This window comes from Bombus bifarius, unplaced genomic scaffold (assembly GCF_011952205.1).
Source record: "Bombus bifarius isolate JDL3187 unplaced genomic scaffold, Bbif_JDL3187 scf7180000007987, whole genome shotgun sequence".
Classification (NCBI taxonomy): domain Eukaryota; kingdom Metazoa; phylum Arthropoda; class Insecta; order Hymenoptera; family Apidae; genus Bombus; species Bombus bifarius.
In genome coordinates this window covers 2,719,625-2,736,527 of record NW_022884369.1, presented here as the reverse complement: position 1 = coordinate 2,736,527, position 16,903 = coordinate 2,719,625, and the positions used below count along the sequence as shown (strand labels likewise).

The 16,903-nt window shown below is 31.5% G+C and overlaps 1 protein-coding gene across 2 annotated transcripts; it reads right to left on the bottom strand.

The window, feature by feature from the left end:
• Positions 1-1,493: 1,493 nt before the first annotated feature.
• On the bottom strand, positions 1,494-16,689 carry LOC117205162 (solute carrier organic anion transporter family member 74D). Of its 2 annotated transcripts, none has more exons than XM_033443304.1 (8): positions 16,477-16,689; positions 12,821-13,014; positions 7,981-8,406; positions 6,636-6,883; positions 5,826-6,096; positions 5,066-5,261; positions 3,312-3,910; positions 1,494-2,020 (listed from the first exon to the last, which is right to left on the bottom strand). In XM_033443304.1, the coding sequence occupies exons 2-8, from the start codon at positions 12,999-13,001 to the stop codon at positions 1,848-1,850; spliced, it is 2,094 nt and encodes a 697-aa protein (XP_033299195.1). In that variant the 5' UTR covers positions 13,002-13,014; positions 16,477-16,689; the 3' UTR covers positions 1,494-1,847. The 2 variants fall into 2 exon arrangements, with proteins under 2 accessions (XP_033299195.1, XP_033299196.1); XM_033443305.1 differs by having other exon boundaries at positions 12,821-13,009; positions 16,477-16,665.
• Between the last annotated feature and the right edge of the window lie 214 nt (positions 16,690-16,903).

Genomic DNA, 16,903 nt, shown 5'->3' with positions numbered 1-16,903 from the left:
CGTATAACGAAATTTCAAATACGCTCGATCAAGTAAACATTTCTTACCCTGTTCGCCGGTGACGAACTCAGCTGCGTTACCAGTGATCTGCATGGTTTATTAAAATTGTTGCTTAAAGATATTTAGTACATTTTTGTGAATATATAACATACTTTCTTATTCAATCGTTGCTCAGCGGAGATTACCCCTTTTCTACCTCTATGTGACAATTAAATTGACGCTTATGCTCGCGTGAGACATGAGCTCAGTCAATACACGATTTTTGACAAATCATTTTCTTATTCATAAAAGCGCCGCTTTTTCTTCACTTTCTGTTTTTTATTTTTCATTTTATTGTATTAAGAACGTAAGATATGACGTTAGAATTATAAAACAATATGTTATTATCTATATAAGCAAGAATGAATTTCGTTAAAAAAATCGCGCAGTTTTGACTGGTTAAGTCGATGAAAATTGCATATTAAGGGATGAAAAGATACAGTCGTTCATGTACAACGGTTCACGACACGTATTATAGAAAATTTTTGTGAATATATTTCGTGTGTTGTACAAAACTTTTTCCATTAGCGTTATTGTGAAACACGATTATCGTTGTAGTGATAAAAAATATTTAATATATAGCGTGAATAATTGCTATAAACATATAATTAATGCTAAAGGTGTTCGCTCTAAATTAATTAATATAATAGAAAATCGATTGTTTAAATAATTTCGTTACCTTCGTGAAGTGTGTTTTCAAGAAATATCGTGCAACTTCTATATACATTTTCCGATTTGTTTCGAATTTTACCAGTGTGATTATGTTGCTTGTATCATGTCATATGTCATACAAAATCTTTTACATAACACACATGACATATTCGGGAACAGAGTCTATGAATCTAAATACTTTCGTGAACTATTGATATGTATATTTCCAAGTAAAACTAGCCCGGGCTTCGTTGTACAAGGATTAGACGTAAATCATAGGATATTTATAGAGCCTAAATGTCTTTTTCTAAGTTATAAGTAATATATATAAGTTGGAAACCATTACATTGTGCTGGAAATGATAATAGTTTTACAATTAAATCGTTTGCCACATAATATTACATTATTAATGCTAATTGATTGATATAGTTTAAACAACCTACTGTTAAAATTTATATATTGAAAATATATTATAAGTTTATAAAAGTTTGATAAAATATATTTTATTGATTATTTCGTTATACATCATTGTACGTTAGCATTACTTTTATGCACTACTTTACTTTTATTCGCTTTTTAATGAATATGATTAACTGTTACAAAGGAACAACGCATTTGACGCCAAAATATACATACCTGGTTGTTTTGAGTTCAGTTCGATCAAACGTTTCTGTCTCGTCGAGTATTATAACTTTGTTTGCCATAGATTTAACGAAGAAAGCCCGATTTTCCTCGAAAATCAGTTTTTAATATTTACTTGCACAAGAACATTTAACGATCAAAAGAAAGATCATACACGATCAGAAATTTAATAAAAACTCATGTTTTATTTACAAATAGATAGGAATAACGCTGTACAATCGTGCAAATATTTTAACAGTCTGGAATGTAATTTAAAAAAGATAAAAACATCGACATTATTTAAATGCTTTGAATTTTACTTTAATTTACAGTCGATCTTTCTAACTAACTATTCGATAGGAGACGTGAAATTTATTAAAGATACCCCTATGCAATTTGATATGTAAAATAATATCATTCTAATCGTCGATATTGAGTATGGAATTTTTTTTAATTTACATAACAACGAATAAAACCTAGTGTTTTACGTGGAACATTTTGACTTGTAATCGATAGAAACGATTATTGCTCGTCTTTTAGTTTACATTTCCGTTCATTTCTTTCTTCTTCTCACCGTCGGCAGTTTGTGACGCCTCGTCTTCTCGAATAAATTCGCAGTGTCTGTCGCTTTCTTGGGCGCCGTAAAGATCCAAATTCTTCCCGAGATAACAAACCGCTGCATCGAAAAACACTCCTATTATGGAGAATCCTAAAAAAATAAAACACATTGTCGTACAATAACAAAGTACTTCCATGTCGAGATCGCTAAAAGTTCAATATGTACAACGAAGATTAACCACATCTTCGACATGAATAAGATAAAACGTATGAATGAAAAACTATGCTAATTTCTAATAACATTTGATGATATTTAATTTGTTCTATTTAAAAAAATTATTTAATTTGTGATATCAGGCTTGCCCAATTATTAACAATCGAAAGTTTACAATTGGATCAACATCGAATCGTTATGTCACTACATGTGGTATAATTTACACCGTAACGATATATTTTTAAAGTTCCACCCAGACGAGATAAGATAAAAATTTTAAACTTCTTTATCGCTTATTTGCTACCATTCGAATCTACTATTGTATTTACATTATTTTGTAATAGGTAATAATGTAATCAATGTTTTATGATACTTCCCTGAGTATGATAGAAACTCCTGTATTCCAATATACATAACAGGGAGACGTGTACGTTACAATTATTTTCGTATGGTACACATCAGTATGTTTGATATAATTTTAATCACGCTTTATCCTTTTTCTAATTTTATACATATATCATAAATATTTATTTAGCATTCCGGTTTAATAATTGAATCGCGTTTGAGTTGAGGGATGTTGAAAAAATTTGACACAGTATATCTTTTCCTATAAGCTGCACCGTAAAGTCTAACATAGTACTCTCAAACAGGCACAATTTAAAAAAAAGACATAAATCAAGAGCGAAAATAAAACTTTTCTAATAAGACTTCATTTTCGAGAAAATCAGTTTTTGAAATTTATACGTGTAATTAATGATTTGGTCGGCCTTAGTATACATCTTTCTTTCTAAATATTTAGAAGCATATGCTTACATTTACAAACATGATTAACGTTGCAGTTTACCACTTACTATGCTATTACTAATAACAAGCTTGTTATCGATATGAGCTACTAGTTTCTATTAGTTTATCGATATTAGAGTTAAGTGCGTACGTACCCTTCTGACATATTGCACATTCTGGAAATCAACTGTCTCGAAGATAAAATTTTATTTTTAAGCAACTTAGTTTTCGTTTCCACCTTATTTTACACTATACTAATCTATTTATTACATTTCACTTTCCACATGTGTCAAATCTTTTCTTACTAAAAGCATGTAACTTCTAAATATAATACTTTTTGTCTCCGTTTCGACTGAATATTCGACAAATTGGATTATCCTTCTGTTGTCCACTTAATCAAGACAATTTATAATACACTGTAGAATTACTACTAATAAACACTTACCTGCTGACGTTATATTAACTAAATACCGGAAGTTTCTTCCATGGTGGAACCAGCAGTTTCCTTTGGTTCCGCAGGACTCCTCCCAAATCAAGCAAGTCGAGTCAATAATGGCTCCGTAAATAATCGGGCCCGGTATCAACGCAAACAAGGAAATGATCATCAGCGTAATACCCTGCGCGAAGCTTTTATCCTTCTTCTCGACGCTGCGATAATTGACCAGCACGTTGCCGATTTTTCCGGAACACGCTAACGTTTGTATGACACAAGTGAGCACCGTGAACAAAAGATAAGGGCGGCTGCAGTCATTCGTGCATGGACCAGCTCTGACTTTGTCAAAATTCATCGCATGTGGATCGTTCACGTAGATCGATTGATTCTTCGGATTATAATCGGTAGTGTATCCGAAATGACTTTCGAGATCTGGCGTGCTCAGTAAAGGAAGACAACTGCAGTTTCCAAATTCCTTGTCGTTAATTATTGTTCGACAACCAGCATGGCAAGCAGAGAAAAAGGTCGTCTTCGATGATACATGACAGACTGGAGAATATTTAACGCCATCGCAGTTACAGTCGGTGTTGCAACTAAATGTTAGGTTCATCCTGTAACAAAAATGAATTAACTAAATTTTATTCGTATCGATACAACATTGTAATATAAAGGTGTTAGATAACAATTTCACAGCAATGTATAACTGATTTATAATGTTAGTATACGTTTAGAAATAAGTATGAAAGTTTACCGTGTATTAAATATCATATTTAAATACATAAAGGATATGTCATAGTATCAAGTACAAATCAATTACAGTAAGTACAAATAATGCATAATTAAGTAGAGAAGATATTGTGAAAATGGTATTATAGAAAAAATTATAATATCATAAATATATGTTAATAATTTACTTGTTTTCATATATAGTCGTCTGTTCTATTATTTATATTACAATGAAGAAATTAGAAACTTATAGGAATTACATTCTTCAATAAAAGTAGCTAGAGAAATTAACTATGTAATTATCAAATTTTAGCTTCAATATCGATTTACACTATGTAATTTCATGTATATCAAATAATACAGCAAACAGTTATCCAGAAGTTCCGAAAAATTATAATTTTTATACTTTCTAATAATTTGTACACGACGAATGCGCACATGATCCTAAAATATATTCCTCGGACCTAGCATTTAATGTTTTTAATATATGTAACTTCAAGACACTGTAACTCATGTAGAATACGTAAAAGTCACATTAAATTGTATAAACAGCGCTCTACATATTAAAAAAGAATAATAACTTACGTTAACAGAGAAGTATAATAAAACCCAAAGAAATGTTTTATCCGATGATTTTTAGAGTATGTAATGCTCTTTACTAAGAATAATTCAAATACTAATTATTTCTATCAGTATACATTTTTATGTTAACATAATAAAGCGACTCTATTCATAATTAATTACAATTATCTTGTTACATATTAGAGCACTACTATATTACAAAATTTTGAGAAATACAGGAGTAATAATAAAATTATCACATTTTCAACACAAAAATTTACAAATGAATTTACAATTTAATTCCTTATAGATCAATCTATAGGTTCTTTCTTATATTACTTTCCTTTACACATTACTTTATTCTTAGTGACGGCTTCATGAAATTGTACTTTTCCACTTTCCTTTATTTATAACGGAGCTTTTATTTATAATCTGAGAGTAATGTAAACAATGTTCTATAAGCAAGAAAACGTACTCACTGCATAGTCTCTAAGTTGAGACCCTGAATGCCAGTATCGGAACAACCAAGAAATATAAAGAGTATCTGACCAGCGACGAAACAAATACCGACAAACACATTCCATGCTAACAATGGTCTAGGACCAGGTTTAAATTTGCTAATGATTAATCCAGAAAGCAGAAATCCTAGTACCATACCAACAAGCGATATCGGACCTTAAAATATAAAATCTTATGTTTAATAGCTTTGAGGAATTACATACTTTGGTAATCAATTACTTTAACCCTTACAGGACTGATGTTTACATATACGCAACACTGTACATTAATAAATTATCAATTAATCAATTGGCATACCAATCGTTTCTACATTAAAAGTTTCTGTTATATATTATTTTTTCTCAAACAAAATCACTATCTATTATCCTTAATAATCAACAGTTAGAAAGAAATACAGTCTGCAAAATATTATATATCGAGTTGTTGAACAACCAAGAATTAAATTACACAACGTTTCAAACTTTGGCAGACGACTGCATGCCAATGAGTTAAACAATAAATTCATTGTCGACAATCCGATTTTTACATTCCAATGCACAGTATTTGATACATTTGATACATTTTAATACGTCGTGTCTTCTTTACAAAGACATCAGGAAAATCGTGCTTTTATTATTAATAAAAAATCTCGTCTACGCAATCAAAGAAAGATTCAGTCCTGAAAGAGTTAAATAACTAACAACAGTTATTTTCAGGACGTAATTTTTTCAAGTGACACACCTGCAATCACAGTACCACCAGCAGCAGATGTGCTGTATTGAACCTCAAGATATTTCGCCAAAAATGTTATGTATGCCGAAGCACCTAACACGTAAAACACTCCGCTTAGATTATTGAAAGTTAGCAGCCAATTTGTTAGCAACCTCATCATCGCTTTCGGAAATTCACGCATAGTTGGAATATATTCACTTTCTAAAGACTTTGTTGGTTCCATCGGCTTCATGTATTGCTCTTGCACAGTTAGGTGCAATTTCAATGGAATACTACCATCCTGAAAAAAATGCATAAAGTATCATTAAATTCTCGACTAAAAGAAAGACGTGTGAACATATGTGAAAGACGTACATATAAAATGTGATCAAATATTTCAAAGTATACCTATACAGAAAATATAGCAAGTAATTCAATTAGTTAATTTTCCTGTTGATATTTCCGCTTATCTACTAGACGTATGAGTGAAGATATGATGTTGTAAAATTCTATTATTAAGGGCAATCAGAAATCTTTAGTAAAACTTTACCGTTGCAACCATTACGATTATTATTTTACACGTCACTTTGAAATTGTCCATATTTTTATCTAAAATAGCTATTATGCAAACAACAATTTGCTCCTTTAGCTGTATCACGAATATATAATTACATCATTGTATATTGCACAATTCAACTTGGAAGATTTCAACATTATCGATACGTTTCTGTGCATACGTAAACTGCATATGTAGACATTGCAAGGTAAGCAAACTATATATTGTATTAAATTCGTACTATGCATTGAACGATAAATTCTATAGTATTAATCATATTTCACCTTCTTGGCAGTGTCGATTGCAGTATTTGTTTCTGTCGGTAGATTTCGTGGAAACATTGCTATTAGAATAGCGAACATGCCCATAGTGGCGCCTAGAATAATCCAACCGAGCCACCATGCACCTAACCAGCGTGGATCCTTCTTTGTAATCACAGGATGTAGACTGGGATCTATATACAAACTGAGACAACCATAACCCAGTAGGAATCCTATTGCTGGCCCAACAGTTCTCAGAGCAAAGGTGAAACCTGGATGAAGATTAAATAAAAATTAATATTCTTGTATTCTATAAATCGTACATGGCGCAGATATTTGGGCAATTAATAATAAAAAAAATAATTATTCATTATTCCTATTAATTAAATTGGAACATATATGTTTGAGCCTTTTAGAGTTTACGAATTATATGTAACTTGAATAACATTAATTATAATATTAAATGAAAATATATAATAATTGAGCTTCCTAAAATTTGTTTCAAAGTAGAATTAAAAAGACTCAAAATTGAGTAAATAAAATTATCAACCATGCAAGATTGATTCCCAGTAAAATAAAGAATTTATGTTTGTACCTATACTGTGTTGACTGCTAAGATTATTTGGTAAACGAAATATTTGATAAATATTTATTAAAAGCAACAGAGGGGGAGAGAGTTTCTTCAAGCTTTATTTATAGATATTATTAAAGTTCTCTTTTTTAATGTTTTAAGATTAGCTAGTAGTTGCATTTAGATGCAAAAAAAATATTTATAGCTTAACATCTTGGAACTTCCTCCCCACGCATCTAAATCAATAATCTTAACCCTGAACAACTGTAGAATTTGGCGATCTATTTACATTTACACGTACATTAAATTATAAAACTTTAATACATTACATTATAATACCTTGTATAGATACACTATTTGAGTCTGATCAGCGTGTACAAATTAATGATAAATCGATGATTAGAACCAGTACTTACTACCTTCCTATGAAATCAACCGATTATAAATTCAAATTACCTGTTAAAACACGCATGTCAAAGGTATCTTTTACAATTCATATATATTACTATTATACATACATTTACTATTTGAATATCAAAAATTAAATTTGAAAATAAAAAGCTTACCAAATAACAAAATAGAAATTTTAAGCTGCATAAATGCACACAATGCAAATAATATACAGTATACATATATAGTATCCAAAATATGGTACTCGTTGTCTTATACAATAGAATAAAATAATCTTTCATTTTATCTCTGTTCCACCTTTTTCGCTATATTCATAAGAATATGAGTTTGCATAAATATCCGTGGTTCGCTTATATCAATAAATATTTACATAGAATAAATATTTACCTAGAAGCATCGGAGTATTCTTCTTTTTGGTATTGTCATCCAGGTACGTCTGACCAAGACCGTAATAGAGAGTGGTACCGATTCCAAGGATAAACTGAGAGAGGAAGACCAAGAGTCGTGGAAGAATGCTGACGTCCAAGAGCGTTTCCTCGTCGCAATGGTCTGGTTTGATGACGCGTGGACAAATTGCTAGATCTTGGGGTATTGTGGTTGCGTTCAGCAGAGTTTGGTCAAGGTACTCCTTCGTTAATGCCAAAGCATCTCGTCCTGGTCCGTACAAGAAGTGTGGAAGAGCGAGGACTAGGCACGAGAAGGCACTAAGACCGACACCAACCGCGATCCATCTTGGACGGTGACCAGAACCTCCGTAGTAGGTTAATATCAGAGATAAAATTTGAGAGATCTCATTGCCAGAAAGGATTAATCCTGAAATAAATTCGGTTCAAATAAATTCATGTGACGTGACTATTTCTTATTTCGTGGTATAAGAAGAGATGCAATGGGAACAATGCTTGATTTTTATTTATGACAATTATCGTACGTGATTGTGTAAACACACGTTTATGTATATCGTATATTATTGTGTACGAAGCTCAAAATTGTAAATTCAATCAACATCATATTAAAACAAGACTTTTAGAATTATTCTACTCTCTGTAATAGAAAAGTATCAAATTATGATAAGACGAAATGAAGATTAGTTTAGCATATAGCCGATCAAAGTTACAAGGAAACGTTTCGAAAAGTTTCGAAATTATTGTAAATAATTTATAAGATATTAATTATAATGATTTTGTAATTAATTATTTTAATTAATTTATATCTTATATCGGTACATTATACAGAAGAAACAGTTTGTTGAATTTCGCGATCTTCTATTAATTAAATTAAACGGACCGAGTTCATTATAGATATTTTTGCAAATATAGCCACCGCTTAAAGATGTTGATATTATAAATGCTCTTTGTGGAATCTGCATTTCTAGAGAAGAATTGCTTAAAATCTCCGAAAAATGATTAGTTCAACAAATTTCTCAATACGTTGAAGGATCAGATGAATATTGTACTCAAATGATTATTATGAGAGATTATTAAAAGAAAGAGATTATTACGAGAAAATTATTTCAAACGATTTGTCGTATAAATAATAGACGTTGCAACTACGAAATGCTAAATTTTTCCAAAATATTTAAAACAAAGTATTACAATTCTCTTGATACATGTCAGAATTCTTCGTTTAATTTAACGTAATATCTATGTTTGCCTATGTAAATTAACGTAATATAATGTTTAGTTATGTAAATTAATGTAGTTACTAATCACCGAAATGGGTTGATGCAACAAAAAAAGTTAAAAAATTAAAAGCATTAATGTAACTAATTAAATTACTGTATAGAGTTTACTTTCAGTTTAAGCATAATATGTATTCATAAAACATTAAGATACAAACTATGTAGACTGTGGAGAATGATTAATCTGAATATTTGAAAGATGTCAAAAAATCATACATCTCTCATATATCTGTATATCATCTTATCCATAGAAAACAATCAAATCGAAGATAATAATTGATATTCTACATGTCTATCAAGTGTTAAATAACTGTACTTTGATCAAAAAGCTGCGTTTTTTGAACCATAATATCAAATCATAAAGATTAACCGCATACGCCAATGGAAATAATATTTTTCTTTTAAGCTGGACATTAGTATGATTCTGTAAATCCTAACCACGACTACTAATATTTCTTCTTCTTTATTTTATACATTTCATTGATTTATTGAAATTAATGACAATATTATAATATGGAGACTTTAACGAAAGAACACAAATGTATAAATCGCATTTTTAGTCTTTTCTTATAAGAGAGCAACTTTACAATAATAAAACAATTTTATTCGAATGTTTAATATAAAACAATAATTTTAAAATAAAGAAGACACTATTCTATTTCGTTTTTGCATTAAATTCTTGCTATCCTCCAGAACGTTCCAAAAATATTAAATGAAACAGAGAAATATTCTCACTTTTTCAGGAAACCGAGTGAATTTATCAACTGTTTGTCAATATATTATCTTCCTAAATTAGACATATTATTCTCATTTTCGACTGTGTTATGTTAAGTTATGTACTTATATTACATCAAGTACTCTTTTTTACATAACTGATGGTATTAAAACCAGGAAAATCTGTAAATACGAACTTATTAGCTTTATTTCCTACGATCCTCACATAGAATTTTATCTAATTATCCATCGTCCTAGTCGTATGGAATATTTGTTTCGTTTCTAAAAAATCACGGAATTCGACAAAACGTATCGTTTGTATCGTTAACTCCAATGGATATGTACAGATATCGATCGATCGAATCAACGTAATAACACCGACCTCGTAAAACCGCGAAGTCCACCGGCTGAATACTACACGTTCGTGTGCGTAAGAGTTGTATCGATTTCTCACGCAGCCGCTGTAACACGTAATTAATGTTCATCCAATTGCGTGTCCACGATGCAAATAATGTTTCAATCGGTGGGCCAGTTAATAGCCAGGGTGACAAGCGAAACAAACGAGAGTTCTTCGATTCTTTTGCATCATACAATTGTGAGACTCGAACAAAAGAAGATGACAATAAAGGATTAATTTGAAAAATCAAAGCGAGGTCAATTAGATTAACATCATTACACGTGGACTCAGCAATAAGTTTGCGCGATATTCATTACTACTAAGGCTTTTCTTAAGCGAATCGGGCTTTTTTGTTTTGTTAAATCATTCTTGATAAAATGAAAAATGTAATATATGTAACATCTAATCAATATATATATAAGACACGTAAATAATGCGTACGCATAAGACACCTATTGCTATTAATCCAATAATCTATATTCAAGGAAATTAATTAAAAATTATATTCGATGATGTTGATATCATTATCTAGTAGAAAATTATGGTTGAATATAAAGAATAATTGAAAAGGAATTGTTGACGCGTTGTCATTGATTGATTTCGCGTGTTAAACGCGGAGCAACTTTAACGGTGGGACAAAATCGAAATTGATAAAATAGCGAAGGAAGACGATGATTATTTCGTATCAGAATTGTTTTATTATCACAATGTCTTTGTGGGTTAAAAGTTTGCGCACGAAGCCACCGCTGTATATTTCTTCGGAGACATATTGCTTGGTCGAGAGTTTTATAATAATTAAAATGACCTAAGAATCCTAACGAAAATTAGCGGTAGTAGGGGCAGAGCACGACGACGCATAATTAGTCGATGAGCGTTAGACGAAGTTTAGACAGGAACAGTTCTATATAATAAATCTACACATACACGGTTTTGACTAATACTAAGCTTCACAGAAGCAGGTTTCAAATGTCTACTAATTCGCAATTCTCTATGCACCTATTTAATGCGCTTTCTAACTTTGTCCAATAAAATCAAGCAATAGCAACAATAACAATAAAAAATCAGTAATAAATTTCACCTAATACAAAGTGATTTTCGAAATTTATAACGTATTCGAATTATCCAACTACGAATAATTATAACTCAGCTTGCTCGAGCATTATACGTACATTACTTTTAAATAGTATAGGATAATTTTTATCCATCTGCGTTCTATCTTGGCCTAAAAATTAATCGTCCTTTTCAAAGTGCTGTTTGAAAACAGCATATTCTATAACAGTATGTTCGTGTGTCTTTATAGTATCCAGCACTCGTTATTCTAACGACAGATTTCTCACTTCTATGATTGCGACACTACTTACTAGACGAACGCACACCGACACGCGATTTATCTTTCGTCGGGGCCGAATGCGTGTACGTGTGCAAATGCAAGTCCAAGTACTTTAATACGACTAGAATCGTAACACTTGGCTACTCGGTATCAGTGACGAGAGAAATCACAGTAAAAATAAGAACCGCGAAATACTCGAATGTTCACAGCTTCCTATATCTCGGACAGATTTTATTATTGTTGCACGAAAGAGTCGGTTTTATGTGATACACCTTACGATAACATAAAATCAGAGAAAATATAATTATTTACGTAGAATTTGTTGAAATTTTGTCCTTGATACATAGGATATTGAAAAACGAAAGGATGTAAAATTTGAAAAAGTCTTGTAAAGTGCAATATAATTCAGCATAGGTTCTAGGATCAATATTTCTGTTATAACTTCATATCTTTTTTGGAAGCTTAATAAATTTAGTCCATTCGTTTATAATAGAAAATTGTAATAAAATTTCAATGACAAGTAAAAACTGTACGTTCGTCAGAGAATATGAGACAAGGGAAGGAACATTTAAATATTTCTACATTATACGTCAATTCATAATTTATACAAGTGAATATTCATATGAAAGGAAGACATATAAACACAGTTTATAAAAAAAGTTGTTTTATATTCTATGTTCCCTTTTATGTTAACGATAACATTTCTTCTTAGATTTCTTTAATATATTTTCAGATCTGCATCATTCCTTGTATTTAACGCGTTATCGAAAAATATATTTTATCCTGATTTTAGCTTCTATATCGATTAAGTATTTTTTACTTCTTTCAGCTGCGACTGTAAATCTTTAACGAATTTAACATTTATTATTTTAACGTTTTGCATACATCTATTTAACAACAATATATCTCATATACCTTGAGATAATAGAACGTTCGATGAAGTACGAGAATAATCATAAACTATCTTAGATATTACTTTTTATTTTAAACCTTGGAATTAATTAATATGATACGTTCGATCATATTACTCCAAAAGCGATAATTATAATTCAGATTATACAGGTAAACGAAATAAGGTGACAGGTTAATAAAGTCAAAAGGTTCTTACCAGTTGTCCGACTAGGTATCTTAAATCTCTTTTCCAAGGTTGTGAGGGTGACGACGATATAAATAAAGGCCATCGCCTGTACAGTACCGAGGAGCCCGTACACGGCGATGAAATTTTTTGGGGTAGCACGATCTCGTAGCCATCGGGGATAAATCCCACAAACTCCACAACCTTTGCTCATCCCTCCGACTACACTGTAACATTCACATATCTCATTTTTTCGAATTTTTTGGAACATTTTAGAAAATTGTTATAAAATATTTACTTATCAACATTGTAATGACGATATATAGCATACACCTTGTTAATTACAATCTGATCGAAGAATAAAATACATATCGTATTTCACTTATAATCTGTTAAAAGCTCTTCATTTTGTACAGTAATTTGCAAAAGTATCGTGCCAATATCGATATTAGAAACGAAGAATAAAGAACGAATAATTTTCTGATAACGGTATAACGATAGATCTTTATTACTGATGCAAATTACAGACTAATACTTTGGCATACTACTATAAATCATCAAATATCGCATTAATTTATGTATTTTTGCTTCTTCTTATCAAACAACTAACATAAATCATTTTTGTTTATCTATGTAAAAAATTGTTGCTGTTTATTATATCGTATGACCTGAGTAGAAGAAAATCATATGTCTCGACAAAGATACGAAAAACATGTTCATCATGTTTAAACGTAATTTCAAATATGAAGAGCCTATAAACCACATGTATATGTGTATAGAAATAAAAAGCTAACAAGGTCAATTATAATAATTGCATTAACTTCTCTATAGAACACTTCTCTCTTCCATACAATTCCTTTAGCAGCGATAAGTCTGTTATCTACCGTTATAAACCGTTTTAATCATTTAACGATTAGCAGCGGTCGCTCCATTTATTACCATTTCATTAATCCTTCTTCATTATCATATAAATATATGTAGAATAAATTATGTGGCCGCAATGATTCAAAGCGTTGTTTCGACGAATGTATGTGTGCAAATGTTGATTTTATCTATTTCGCTGCATCAAATCTTACATTCTGGTAACGATTAGTCCGAATTTTCGGATATAAGTCACAACAGAATGTTCCTGCGTTAACAAATCTGTTTCAAATAAATGAATTACCTACTTTGAAAAATCTTTAGATATGTTTAGATGTATTCCCCACTCATGATGAATTTTCTCATATTCAATAAATCGTCTAATTGCGACAACACAGAATTGACGAGCGGAGGAACTAAAATAATGATACGCATGGAAGGTAAGCAACACTCTAAAAGCTTCGACATCCTAGCTCTCTTACGCCTCGTAATATTTCAAGTTTACACATTTTTGAAAAAGTTTCTCAACTCGTAAGTATCTTATAGCTGGAATAACCAATGGTTCCTATCCTTTCTGTAATAGGCAATTTCACGAATCAAGTTCATAAATAAGTATAGTCAGTTTTATCAATGACACTTTCGACACAAGAGCGATATCGCTTTATGATATGCTTGTTAATCGACCGTGAATAAAATTCCGAAATACAGCGAAATTGTCATTAGAAAGAGATTAGAAAGAAATTAGAAAATTAAGATTAACGAAAGATAATAAATAAAATCAATCATAGAAATACGTGCCTGTGATTACGAAAGTGTTTTGAAGAAGAAATTATTAAAGTTTTGCGTTTGACGCACGAACTGAATTCAGCTCAACGGCGCAACAACCAATTCAATCCAATTCAATTTCTACTACCTTGCAGAAATTCTTCCAGATTATTGTAATGTAAATAAATACAACGCAGAATAAGCGATAAACTCGTTTTTTAAAATTCCTGACTTAGGTCACTTTCGTAATCACCGCCACATATGTGTAATGTATGTTTGATTTTACATTATGAATTCAACGTATGAAAAGTTCGTTGGTAAAATATCTGAAAATTTTGCAAGTTACATACGCGCATAGCGTACACGTTAAAAGCACGCACAAGTCAGACTTAATATCTAATGAGAAATTACAGTAAAATAGAGTAATGCTCAATGTGATTAAATATGTCCAATAATAGCATTCGCAAATCATTCTTAGAAAGATCCGCGATTCGTAAGGAAGATAACAACTTTGCAAACTGAAATTCATATTGTCAAATAATTTGTTTGCTAAATGTTCAGATACTGCGAATGCATGTCTCGTTGCATAAAGCGATAAAGCGAAATTCGTATATAACATCGTCTAACCGTTAGAAGAATCACTATAATATTACTTTTTTCAGCAAAAAAAAAGGTAATATGTATGTCTCATGTATGCAAATGTCAAAAAGTCAAACGATGTAATGGATTTATTTACCAACGATTTCCTTGGTAATTGTCGAGTGCGCCACGGGCACCTGAGATGATTACGCAATTGCAATTTAACTGGGTATAGATTTCGTTGTGACGCTCGGAGACTGCATTAATACGGAGTTCCAGCCGATTGTTACTTCCGCCTCGTCGTGCCACAAGAAGCACGCAAAGAATCGCGGACCTGACTTTATGATATATTCGCGAGTGAGAAGAAGTCGCAGTACCAGCAACGTTCAACGTAAAAACAAAGATTTCAATTAAAAGCTTGTGCAAAAATTATCAAGGCTTAGTTGACGTTCGTCGTTCGCGATAAAACTGCTAAATAGACAAGAATTGAAAGAGAGAAATGAAAATACAACTGAGAAAAGCTAAATGTTACGATGATGTTCTCAAAAACAATAAAATTCACTGAAATTCATACAGGCTCCATGACGATGACTATATACTGTAATTAGTAAGTATTGTGAAACGTTACGAGCTTCCGGCATCGACTATTAATCAAAAGCACGAACATTTTTATATGCGAAACATGCGCGTAATAGAACTATAGGTGTACGAGAAACCGGTAAACAGTTGTGAATGGAAGTAAATGTCGACAAAAAACGTCCATGATGATATAATAGATATAATAGTTATAATGATATAATAGATGATATAATGTAATAACCTAAGATAGTTCTATACCAATCTATAGAGTAAAACGATCAATTTAAAGTAATGTTGATCAACGTAACATATTTATGAAAGAATAGGATGAAAATTCCGCCAAATGAAATATTCAGAGCGAGGAAGAATTGACAAATAGAGCAAAATGAAAAGATGGAAGATTAAAATTGTCATTGTACGAAGAAGCTACTGTACGTACCAAATAAATCCAATGAACAATATTGCACGCCATAGTACAACAATGATAGATATTTGACTGTCATGTGTAAAAATGACAAAGCTACATTGTTTTTAAACAGTTACGTGAACATCGAATAAAGAACGTAGACGCTATACTATCATCTACTTACTATGATAACCGATAGAATTTTTGTTTCCCAAAAAATCCAATATTCTTATGAAACACAATGTATAAATAATATTATAAATTGTATATAAAAAAAACCGTGAGATGCGTTTAACTAAGCTTATATGCACTGCAATAGAAGCACATGATCATTTATATACGTACGATGTAATTCGCAAGATATTTTAGCAATTGATTAAATGTGTAATAAAATAGTGTGGAAACATAAGCGATCCTGATAGAAACATTAGCACTTACAACAGAGAGCACAAAGTATGCAAGAGAAAGCGAAAACACGCGAGAATTCTATTAGTCTCACCTTGACCTTAGGCCACGTGCTTCCGCATGGACTCAGGAAGGACTTCCAGGTCGCGAGTCCTATATGGATCGCGATCCTCGAGTCTTTCCTTGCTCGTGACCTCCCTCGTCCGCCGAGTAACTAAAAAATCACTGAGCGCTATGAGCGCTCTAGTTTACGCGAATAAACGCGGGGTAACTGAGGCTCGCTCTTGTGTCAATGGCAATGCTCCCCTACTACATATTTCTCTATCAAAACGAATAATAAACGGGGCATCATTCAGAAGACGCGTTATCAACGAAGCACCGGTGCTGACATCTCATTATGTTTACCCACGATGACCAGTTGGCACCGATTCCAAAGGTATCTTGAACTACGGTTGGTTGCAGTCCATGCTAAACATACAACGGTCAACGTTCATTGTTTGAATGAGCAAACTTTTCCACTT

Excerpts from the sequence above, each read along its gene's own strand:
- LOC117205162 (XM_033443304.1), bottom strand. The coding sequence starts at position 13,001 with ATGAGCAAAGGTTGTGGAGTTTGTGGGATTTATCCCCGATGGCTACGA. Across the intron at positions 8,407-12,820 it reads GATACCTAGTCGGACAACTG|GATTAATCCTTTCTGGCAAT; the intron begins GTAAGAACCTTT and ends AATTTATTTCAG. Across the intron at positions 2,021-3,311 it reads AGTTAATATAACGTCAGCAG|GATTCTCCATAATAGGAGTG; the intron begins GTAAGTGTTTAT and ends TTATTTTTTTAG.